The sequence below is a fragment of the Xyrauchen texanus genome, chromosome 25 (assembly GCF_025860055.1).
Source record: "Xyrauchen texanus isolate HMW12.3.18 chromosome 25, RBS_HiC_50CHRs, whole genome shotgun sequence".
In the NCBI taxonomy this organism is placed as follows: Eukaryota; Metazoa; Chordata; class Actinopteri; order Cypriniformes; family Catostomidae; genus Xyrauchen; species Xyrauchen texanus.
The window spans coordinates 36,662,117-36,674,404 of record NC_068300.1 but is presented as its reverse complement, the minus strand read 5'-3'; the positions used below and the strand labels follow the sequence as shown (position 1 = coordinate 36,674,404).

General features: G+C 38.1%; 1 protein-coding gene across 1 annotated transcript; it reads right to left on the bottom strand.

The window, feature by feature from the left end:
• Positions 1-329: 329 nt before the first annotated feature.
• Positions 330-10,531, bottom strand: LOC127618371 (F-box only protein 30-like). Its single transcript, XM_052090767.1, has 3 exons — positions 10,391-10,531; positions 4,714-7,148; positions 330-1,900 (listed from the first exon to the last, which is right to left on the bottom strand). Exons 2-3 carry the CDS (start codon positions 7,087-7,089, stop codon positions 1,697-1,699), a joined length of 2,580 nt encoding a protein of 859 aa, XP_051946727.1. The 5' UTR covers positions 7,090-7,148; positions 10,391-10,531; the 3' UTR covers positions 330-1,696.
• Positions 10,532-12,288: the final 1,757 nt, after the last annotated feature.

The following is a 12,288-nucleotide window of genomic DNA, read 5'->3' as shown; positions in this document are numbered from 1 at the left end:
TGACTTGTAACAATGAACAAGAAAGACATACAATGACTCGTTACGTGACCATAATTCAAGTAATCTACATAAATAATATATTACAAATTAGCATAAACTAATAATGTACTTTACAGTACTTAATTGAGTCAGTAACGGTAATCTGATTACAAGAATTTAAAATGTAATGAATTACACTATTTTGACTAAAAAAGTAATTATATTACAGTAACCAACACTTGTTATAATCTCTAAAAAAGGAGAAAAACACTGAGCCAGACAAACGATAATACAATATATATAAATATATATATATATAATTTTTAATTAATCAAAGTCAAAAACCACATGCATCTCCAACCAACAGTTCTGTACTGTCAATTTCTTTTTTGCTTAGATCCTCAATATTCAACCTAAAAATCAGAAAACAGACTTCATATAGCACAGATTCAGTAACACAATGTGTGGGGTACATTACCAAAAAAATAAAAAATAATTTTGATTACATAGACATGAACACACAACCTTGGGTGACACGCAAGTTGAGAAGCCTAAAACAGCTCCATAACACATAATGGTGCAAAGCTTTTCATAAACCCAATAAAGAGCATGCTAAAAACTAAACCCATCCATGGCAATTCCACTCATTGGTTAACAAACGTAAACCTAATGCAGACAGGTGATACTGTCTTACATCAAATATTGTCTGTGTTATGGAGTTTTTTGTGCTATTCAAATGTAGTGTTACCCAAACTTTCCCTGAATCTTAATCAACAGGACGCACAGTAGAGTTCAGAGGAAAATTTCAGTAAAGTGCAAGTATAGACTGTAAATATCAAGATATGAAAGGCATGCTAACCTGGCATGCTGATATTTTGTTAAATAGTTTTTGAGACTGAACCAAAGTGTCCTGTGCTGTTCAGAAGGCAAATGGTGCCATTTCCAGATGTCTTTAGAACTGGCAAATTTAATACTGATTGAGATTACAGTTGATAAAAGATCTTACATTGTGTTTTTAATAAGAGTGCTGATCTACTGTAGGTTGCCAAAGCGTAATGTTGCTTTTCCATTTACAATGTAATAGAATCATACACCAGAGCAGCTTGCTTACTCTTTTTAAATACAAGCCCATGGATTGTAAAATGGAGACCTTGAATTCCAATTGGATTCCAAAGCATGACAGCTGCTCCAAGACCATGGTGAGGCAAACCTGTTTGCAATGTAGATCCCTATGAACTGGAGAAATACTGATCCAAAGACAATTTACTCCAAAAGATCAGTTTCTTCAACCAAACCGTGCACATTTTAATATCAGCAGACATTATCTGCTAAACCTTAAATGGTTACAGAGATTACCTGTGTCAAGGCAAATAAATCAAGTGCTATTCGACAGATTGAGGCTCATTTAATCCCACTGAATTAAGCCTTGTTACACTATAGTTTACCCTTCCTTAAACCAGTCCTCTCCTTGTTCTTGATACGAAGGCCTGGGTGTGTTAGTGGAAGTAGAAGATTTTTAGTGGATGAAACATTAGATCTCACTTACTCACACGCATATTTACACACACCCCAAACTAATATTTGATACATTTATAAAAAAATAATCAAAATATATTTTGTTTCCTTTTTTATTTACACAGTGATAGTTTACGGTAGATTGAAGAGGTTAGATATTGTAGTGTTTTAGTTATGTTGTAAAAAATATATTTCCATTTTGTTATGATACTGGTTTAAGAACAGATCGTAGTGATCTGCCGTCTCGCGTTAACTCTCTTGTAGTGCACATGCAGGGCAACGGAACTGCCTCCACCTGTCGGAGAACTTCATTGTATGGGCAACATTTCAGGTGGTCTGCCATGCTAGAGGTGTCTGCAAACTCCCACCTGTTAACTGGGCTAAAGGCTGTACTAAAACGCCAAACCTGCAATAAAACAAAATGGGCGATGGTTACTTAACTCCAAAGTTTACTTCGGTTTTTACACGTACACTATTGTATGCGTACAAGGCTAGTGACGTAATTTCATCATCAGCAGGGTATGTGAGCACAGTATGTATGCAGGCCAATTGTTTTTAACAATGCATTCTGCTTGCACAGTCTGTATATGTGCCTGGAATTGTTTACACTAATTAGTGGGTCCACAAGATGGCAACACTCACAGTTGGGCAGTTGCTTTCATGAAACAACCTAAATGCCAGTGAACAGCAGGAAATTAAGGTGGAAACAGTGTATGTGCAGGTCAAGAGATACCTGCATTTGTAAAACTCATGCATAGACCACCTCTGTGTGTGCACACGGTCAAACAGAATAAACTTGGAAAGGCTAGTGTTCGACTGTACACATAAGCTAGCATACACATAAAAAAAGTAGTATACATTGGGCTTTATGGAACTGCTTGTCACTAGGGTTGCAACGGTATGAAATTTTCACGGTATGATAACCGTCTCAGAAAATATCATGGTTTCACGGTATAACACAATTACTACAATAAACTTGAAACCATTTATTTTATTGAAGTATGTGTAAAATAGTCTCCCTTTTGAAAATAAAATAAATAGAAAAAATAAGAAAGCTAACAGAATTATAATAAACAGAATTATAAACATGATAAAAAATTGCATGTAACTATAACATGTTATGTAACTAAAGGATGTTAGTTTACATGTTAAATGAACTACTAAATGAAAAATAACATCAGCTGTGTGAGCTTTTAAAGTAATGTCCTATGATTATTAATAATTAACATATACTGTAGATGAGCGACAGCACAGTCATACTGCTCCTGTCTGTACCTTTAACTCAGTGGTTCTCAACTGATTTTGCTTCAGGGCAGATTTTACATTTGAAATCAAGTGTCGACCTGCTAAAGATTAAACATAACCTGTATTTAATATATCCTGGGTTGCATTTCCTTTTATGTTGCATAGTTTTGTTCATGGTTTTCAAGTACAAGGACATGCATCAAGTGACATTATTTTTGTTGATGTCAACAACAAAATCTACAGGAAGTTTTCTCTCCCCCTTTTAAAAATTGAAGAGCATATTTACTTATATGGGCCCATTATTATCCCGTTTGTTACCTAATGTTACATATTTATACACATATTACACAGAAGGAAAGGCTGCTCATTACCATAGTTAGGTCAGTGTGCTAGTCTTAAATAGTAGTAATAATAATAATAAATTAATGTATTTATGAAAAATAAATACTAGCTGAAACACATCTTGAAACTTTAACTACAACTGCCACTGTTGATATAAAATGAGGTCTAATAGATTTTACCTTTGGATTATTTCATATGAAACTATAACATTTTGTCAAAATATAACAGTTACTTTTACTCATGTAAAAGATGATGATGTGTAATTATTAATATTTTAAACTATTTTGGTAAATGGGCAACATCAGGCTTTTAGTGCATAGGGGGCCACATTGTATTCCTTTTGAGATACCATAATGTTAAAATTTAAAGAACTTTTAATGTTTGTCGTAAAACAGGCGAGTTTACTTATCTTTTTCTAAAACATTACCCGTTTACATGCTAAAAGGGTCATGATGAGGGTCTCCTTGATGGTTTTTCAGCACACAACTGAATAACACAGGCTGCATAACTATGATAAATGATAACATACAGGTGCGAAGGGACTTATAATAAATGTACATATTCATCTCTGGCATGCTTTTGCTCGCATGTCAATGATTATCCCTCCGTGTGTCAATGATGCCGAGATCTACTTCTGTATTTAATGTAATCCCTGAGAAGTTTTACCTGCAAAGTAGCACCAAACATCACAAGCAGCCTCAAGAATGGACACAGAGTAGCCGTATAACACTTTTCCTTGAGCAGAATATTGCACTACAGATCGCATAGTTTGTTCAAAGGCGAAAGCCAGATATAGAAATAGCGCACTCGCGTGCATGGTTGTCAGATTGCACAAAATAAGTATAACATTAGGCAGAATATTTCCAATTTGGCGCATGTATAAATCTCAAACTGGGGGTGTTGCGTCTCTTATCTGGCAACACTGAGCATGTTAAATGTTAGGTCCCAATGCAAGTTAACAGAAATATCCAATGAAAAAAATTAGAATAATTTTACGATAAATGAGCCGCGGGCCACATTAAACCATGTGGAGGGCCTGATCCAGCCTGCAGGCCGTAAATTGTCCATGTCTGCTTTAGCGGTTTGCGAGATTATCATTAAATCTGCCTCGGCAGTCCTAAATAGACTATCAATTGGGCGGCCGCCGAAATATCTTCAATGGGAGAACCATGGCATTGTTCTTTCCCTGCTGTCCGCGACCCCGTCCAAATAGACCAGCTGAGAAACACTGCTTTAACTCACACACACTCATGTCAGACCCCCTCGCCTCGCTTCTCTCTGACATTTTCTCCGCTGCATGTGTGTGTGCGCAAGTTGATGAGTCTGACAGGCAGACAAGGAGGAAACGAGATGCGCACTCGTATGTGAGATACTCCGTCCGGTTGCATTTTTTTCTCAATACCGTAGATAAGAATATGTACATAGTATGATAACCATCCATTTTCAAACCGTGGTATACAGTGAAACCGGTATACCGCTGCAACCCTACTTGTCACTAACAATGTTATGGTAAAAATGTGTTACCTGCTCATATTGTTTCTTTAACTAAATTTGAAAAAGGAGTAGAGTCAAGAAGAAATATGTATGTGGTCTGTAAACCCAGCATGCAGTCATTGTTCAGACATACTCTACCTTATCTTTTATCTGCCAGCTACGTCTTCCATCTGAATATTGCTTTTTCTCCCATTGCACCACCACCATGCCACGGGTCTGCAGCAGACTGGCACAGACATCCCTCATTGTACGAGACACCATTGACAGCTGGCACAAGCCAAAGCCATCCACAAACCGTGCTATATGCTGAAGTACTTCGAAAGGCAATCCACTCAGGTGATCACACTTAGGTTCTGTCACTGGTTCTGACAAAGGCTGAACCCCAAATGACCTGAGGTGGCGGTCATGAACAACCTTTGAACCTTGATTGGATGGGCAGAATCTTCGCTGAGAGAACGTGCAGCCATAATACGCTAAGGGGCAACGATGTTCCATCCAGCCATTGAGTCCAGAATGGATATCTCCATGAACATTTCGGAAATGTGAAAGGAACTCCTCTCGGCGGAAAAGCTGACCACACTCAAAGGTAAACATGGAGCCCTCTCGTGGAGCCCAGCTTGGACGAGGCACGAGCTGCTCCAGTGTCAGATCAAGCCGCAGAGTACAGAACGGACTTGGTTGCGAAAGGCGGGGCGCAGCTCGATCGCAAGCAGAGGCTGACGCAACCTCTCCAACCATCGTACTTGTTGCCAAGATGGCAGCAGGGAAACTAAAGGTTTGGGTGCCGAAGTCAACGCGTGTCCCACCAAATGCATAGACTGTGTCAGATATCCTCCGAGCTCGTGGTGACTCCTCCAAGCAGAAGAGAAGAGCTGCAGCCGTAAAGTCAATTTCGCCAAGACCCATGGGGTCATCCTGCGGCTCCTGTTCTAAATCTGATGTGTCCACAGCTTTGTCCTCCATTTTGATATGTGAATGTCTATGGAGGAAGCCATCAGTAAATGACCCCTTCCGTCCATTAAGTGTAAGTGGCATAAAATTTCGCAGCAACTGAAGGTTCTGGAGTTTCCTCTCAAAAGCCCTATCTTCAAAGTCTAATGCCATTACAGGTAGCGCACTGTCTCTCTGGACAGTCAGAGCCTGAGCATGTATGGGTGGCTGCAGCAATGGTGCTTGTGTCTCCTGGATCAAGGAGGGGTGATGGTCATATATGACCTCTGGTCTATGGGGAATTAAAGGACCAACAAGTTCCCAAGAACCTCTGGACTCTGAACATTGATGGTTTTCTGGGGTGGCTTCCATAATGTGATGGTGTGCCTCATCTTTACAATCTAAAATACTATGTGAGCCATTACAGAAATCTTGCCTCTCTATGTCCACTAACATGACTGGACAACACTCACCTACTGCCTCATCATTAAGGTCTTTACAACAACCTTCTGAAAGAAAATGTGAAGGTGTTTCTCCATCAATACCCCCCACAGCCCCAAGCTCGCCCTCAACCTCAGAAGTAATTTCCTTCATATCAACATCTGCTGACTCCAAAGTTTCTAACTGGTTGAGCTTACCATTCTCCTTAACTATGGAGACACTAATTGGCTCAGTGCCCTTAACAGCATCTTCTAGTGCACCAAGGGCAGAGGCCAAGCTCCTGCCAAGCTCCATCAGGGTTTGGTGCTGTTGAGGCTGTAACTCCTCCTTTAAGCCACTTACTCCATTGGCTATTTTATCACAGTCGAACCCGGTGTCTTGCCTCATCATTACGGATTCATGCAGTTCCCCATTGCATTCTAGATGCATAGCTGATGCGTCAGTGGTCGTACAGTCGGTATCTGAAGAATTGAGGTGGATCAGGATGTTGAGAGCTGCAGACAGGCTTTTGGTTGTCTCTACAGTGGTTTGGTAGAGCTCACCATAATGTTCTTCATTCAGGCCATTAATTCCATTGGTAATCTTGTCCTTTGAGCAGCCTGCTGTACTAGGCTCCATCTCAACCGTCTCCATGGGCACATGTGGAGCCTGAGCAGCTGCAACTACACCAAGCTTTTCACTTTGTCCTGGTACCTGAGTCTTTTTCTCTGGGCAATTAGTGGGCGCCAGAGAGACAAGCTTGAGTGACGCCAACATGGTGCGCTGGTCTTGAAGGGCAAGTGCCATGTCAAGCTGCTCCACTTCATTTGCTTCCTGACTCAGTCGCTCATACGAACGATAATCCTCGTCGTTCACTGGCCACCTGTTCCACTCCATAGTGCAGCACACCACACCTGCTGGACACACCTCAAGGTGGTCTGCCATCTGGCCACGGGCCAGAGTAAAAGGGCATCCTATGCTGTGGTTAAGACATGGCACCCTTTCGAGTGGGCACAGCAGCTTGTGTTCGACTGCCTTGCAGCCATGGAAGACAGCACCACATACAAGTGGGCAGGTTAGGAGGTCACAGGAAGTGCCGGGTTCAGGCTTAACCATGCATCGTCTGCTTATGCAGGAAATGCAGTGAACATGGGGCTCTTCCATTATTTAAGACGACAGCAGCAAGATGAAAACTGTGTGCGCAAGGCCTGGAGTCACAATCACTGGAAAACAACGACAGAGAAAAAGAGACATTAGATTCTCCTAAATCAGGCAGTATAAGTAAACATTCTTCAAACAGAGGTAAACCAGGTGGCAACTGGTTAAAAATATATTGTAAATCTTAGGATAACTATTTAACATAATTTCATAGAAGTCCCAGTGGTTAATAGGCACAATATACTATGGATGTGCAAAACGACACATCTTCAAAATCAACTAGTCAGTGGGTTATTTGTATGACAAGTCAACTAGTCTGTCTTAAAGAAAAATTCTGAGTTCAATACAAGTTAAGCTCAATCAACAGCATTTGTGGCATAATGTAGATTACCACAAAAAAAAAAAAACTTTGACTAGTAGGCCCTACCTCCTTTTCTTTGAGAAAATGAAAAATATTGGTTACAGTGAGACACTTGCAATGGAACTGAATGGAGCCAATCCATAAACGTTAAAAATACTCACTTTTTCAAAAGTATAGCCACAAAACAATGTTAACATGATTTTAGTGTAATAAGATCGCTTACTAACCTTTTCTGTATAAAGTTATAGCCAATTTTAGTAATGACGATGTAATGACAACAAACTCTAAAACTACTGTAAAAATTAAACAAATTTATAGCTCAAATAATTGATTATTAATAATTAATGCAAGTGCTTTTATAAAATGATAAGTTTCAAATTTCTGCCTTTTAAACCCTCTAAAAATTGGACCCATTCACTTCCATTGTAAGTGCCTCGCTGTAACCTTGATTTTTGCTTTTTTTAAAGAAGGGAAGTTGAAATAATTTTCTGGTAATCAAAATTTTGCCACAAATGCTGTCCACTGAACTTGAATTTAACCCAGAATATTCCATTAATCAAACATGTTTCTACATCGTAAAGGGATGCGTTTTCCAAAAGCATTGTAAGCCAGCTATGGTCGCAAGTTCTATTGTTACCAACATAGTTTATTTATGTAAAATGTTGCTTTCATATCTTAAGCAGCTTTCTTGAAGTAAATAGCTTTCTGGTGTCAATTTAAATGAGCTATTATAATTTTACATCCATTTTTCCTCTGCAGAAGTTACTACACCCCCTGTGTAACGACATTAACAACTGCTGTTTATTGTTGAACCAATGTGATTCGAATGACAGATGAGTGACTAGCTAATTAATTTCTCTAATGATGCATTGTACTATGGTGGTTAGTCATTTTATGGGAAACACAACCCAGGTCGTTCAAACAGTATGCGTTCTAGTGTTCAAAAACATCTGGCTGTAAGGCAATAAAATGGAGCACAGGGGCCTTGAGACACATTTTAAAAAGTATAATATTTTTAAAAACCAAACACTCACAGCACAAGACACATTGTGTTTTAGAAGGTGGTGGATTAGTTTAAAAAATCATGCTTTGATGGTTGCAGCAACTGTGCTTTAAAGGGTAAGAATTTAGACCCACAACTTCTCGGAAAGGATTTTAGCTTGCTGACAGTCCAACAATTACTGTGCTATTGTTAGCACTCTAAAGCACAGCACACAGACAACCCTCTCTGAGAAGTTGCATGTCTAATATTATCCCCTTTAAAGCTACTTCACTAAAAAGATTAGTTAAAAGAAAGGTAAAAGAACATTTTTATATATTTTAGATTAGATTTAATTCAGAATGTAGAACTCACCAGTTAACAAGTTTGTTGTTGGAACAAGTTTTGGGAACAAAACACTACGATAACTTGCTTCATGACTCGTCATTTGAATCTATATATTTGAGCATATATTCAGTGGTACTGTATTACTTTTTGCATGACTACTTTACAGGAACAATAAGTTATTTTCAAGTCAGGTTACAGGAATAGTTCACCCAAAATGAGAATTTACTGATAATTTACCCTCAGGCCATCCAAGATGTATATGACCTTCTTTCTTCATCAGAACAGCAGTTAAGATTTTTGGAACGTATCCCAGGTTTTTAGCTTCATCCAATGCAAGTTAATGGACTCCAATTTTTGACAGTCTAAAAACCATATTTAGGCAGTATCAAAGTAATCCACACGACTCCAGTCAATTACATAATGTCTTCTGAAGTGAATCGATATGTTTGTGTGAAAAACAAATAGCTAATTAAAAAGTTTTAACTTTAAATCAGCACTTCCACCAGCTCTCAGTAACTGTTTAAATTGACCAAACTCTCGTGTGAAGTACGTTCCTCAGAGGTAAACAAGAGTGGAACTTTTCAATTCACAGTCGTATGGATTACTTTTTGGACTGTCAAAAATTGGTGTTCATTCACTTGCATTGGATGAAGCTAAAAACCTGGGATACTTTCCTAATAATCTTAAATCCTGTTCTGAAAGAAGAATCTTGGATGGCTTGAGGGTGAGTAAATTATCAGCTAATTTTCTTTTTTGGGTGAACCATCCATTTAAAAGACAGTCATGCAGGTTGTCTATAATAAAATCTTCCAGTGTATAGAAGCAACTCTTATGGACACACACATTTAATACACCTCATTAGAAAATTCAAGACTAAAGACTAAATTAGAATTCAGAGGCTTAAGTCTACATATCATGACAGCCAAAGTTGTGGTAAGTTATATACAATGTATCATCAGCTAAAAATAAAATAATTAACAAAAATAGTTTAACATGTACATTTAATTTTCAGTAAATAATGCATAACATAAGTGTCCATTTCATTTCAGCAAATTTGCAGTCATTTAATTGTATTACATATGGCTGCGATAGGCCACCCTGCTCTTAAAATAAAGGTTTCAGCATTGGCAATTAAAACCCCTATCGGTCCACCACTAGTTGTAATTAAAGCATTAATCCACAGTGAAATCTCCTTTTGGCAAATTCCCTCTGACGAACTCTTCCTAGTTCACATAAAAAAGGTCAGTTTAACCCAATGTCTTGCTGCTGTCCAATATGTTGTTTTGTAATGACACCAAATTAAACCATTAAACCACAAAGGCACATACGGCATTCAGAGATTGCATTAAACTTACTGTCGAACTTTGTCAACTTAATCTGGTTTTAATCATGTTTACAATACAAGTTCTTAAACTGCAATTGGACAAACCTGAAACCCATAAACAAAATCATTTAACTCTTCGTGTAGCAGAGAATTAAGTTTTGAGATGTTCGAGGTATTTTGGTCTTTATTTTGTAGATGTTCAACTTTATTGAGCTTTATTATGTTCTGTTGAGGTTAGCCTGTTAGCTAGCTCAACTTTTTGCATTCAGTCTTTATAAACAAACTGTTCACTCACCCGCGGACTGTGTCACTCACTCAATCACGCGTGTTCTTCCACCTGTCCGCTTTTACAATGAAACGGGACACTTTGAAATACTGCTGGATATTTGGGTACACAATCATCACCGTTTGTCCTATCCCAAAAACGTTCAGTCCGGCCGGGACGCGCGCCAATGACGTCATCACGCTAAACTCAGGCGTCACGACGTTGGGGTTTAGCTATCCGATATTTGGTTTGGAGATTCCTGTGATTTTGTTCTTTAGAAAAACAATCTATTGTCCATCTATTGAGGCATTGTAAAAGTGCCCCTGAGCCTATTAATCATTTAACTTGGGAGTGTCCTAAGGTCTTTTGGAGAGAGGTAGAAAATTATTTCCAAAAAGAAGCTGATATTGTTGTTCATTTTGAAGAAAGTGATGTGAAGTTAAAGTGTTTCTCAATTGATAAAGATTCAAATCTAGTATTTATATGCGATTTAATCATTATTATGGCGTGTTATTATATACATAAAATAAAATGGATTTAAAAAACCTGTATTTGAACAATTTAAAATTGACACTAAATCATCTGGAAACAATCTCCAAAAGTAGAAATTTGAATTTACAATGCTTATTCTTTTTGTTTCTTTTTTTTTTTTCAGGTAATTTTCCCTGTAAGCCCCTGACGTGGTTTTTGCTGTACGTTTTGCATTGTTCTAAATAAAATGAATACAATCTATTGATTCATATGAGATATTATTAGTTTTTGTATAAAAAAAAAATTGTGTGCCTAAAAAGAAATAGCCAGGCTCCAGGCCAAGTTCATACACCTTTTCTAGGAAATCAAAAAATACAGCACTCTTTTGGAACAAACGTCAAAAGCAAAAAAATAACAATGTATTGAATATACTACTGTGTTGCATATTAATCAAGGTCTGTCTAGCTGACCTGTAAAGCTCATATACACTCACTGGCCACTTTATTAGATACACATGGATATCTAATTATTCATACAATTAATCAGCCAATCGTGTGGCAGCATGTAATGTATAAAATCAGATATGGCAGACAGATATGGGTCAGGAGCTTCAGTTCACATCAACCATCAGAATGGGGAAAAATGTGAGCCCAGCGATTTGGACCATGGCATTATTGTTGGTGCCAGATGGCCTGGTTTGAGTATTTCTGTAACTGCTGATCTCTTAGGATATTTACAAACCTAACGTGTTGTACATTCAGAAATGGTTTTCTGCATAACACTATTGTAATGTGTGTTTATTTGGGTTGTCAACCTTCTTGTCAACTAGGACAAGTCTGGCCATTCTACTCTGACCTCTGTCATTAACAAGCTGTTTTTGCCCACAAAACTGCTACTTGCTGGATGTTTTTGCACCATTCTCTTTACACTCTAGTGATTTGGACCATGGCATGATGCACAACAGTCTCCTGTTGTGCATCATGCCATGGTCCAAATCACTAAAATCAAATGTTTTTCCCCATTCTGATGGTTGATGTAAACATTAACTGATGCTTCTGACCCATATATGCATGATTTTATACATTACAACGCTGCCACACGATTGGCTGATTAGATAATCGTGGGAATAAATTGATGTACAGGTGTACCCAATCAAGTGGCCAGTGAGCGTATGTCTGTTGGCAAGAAAGACTAGAATTGTTTTTGTTCTTATCAGGCAATGCTCTCAGACCTGCACTTATTTAATTATATTTGAGTAAATTAAGTAAATAAATTCTGTATTAGTCCACACACTTTCAACTTCAGGCATCTAAACTGTTATAGGACCACATCAGATCATGCACAGGATACAGTTCATTGATAACAAGAAGAATTAGCATAAAACAATGGAAATCTTACTGTATGTGTGAACAGGGCCACAACACATTTTTTTTTTTAGAAGTACACCCCTCCACCCC

Excerpts from the sequence above, each read along its gene's own strand:
- LOC127618371 (XM_052090767.1), bottom strand. The coding sequence starts at position 7,089 with ATGGAAGAGCCCCATGTTCACTGCATTTCCTGCATAAGCAGACGATGC. Across the intron at positions 1,901-4,713 it reads GCTGGCAGATAAAAGATAAG|GTTTGGCGTTTTAGTACAGC; the intron begins GTAGAGTATGTC and ends GTTTTATTGCAG.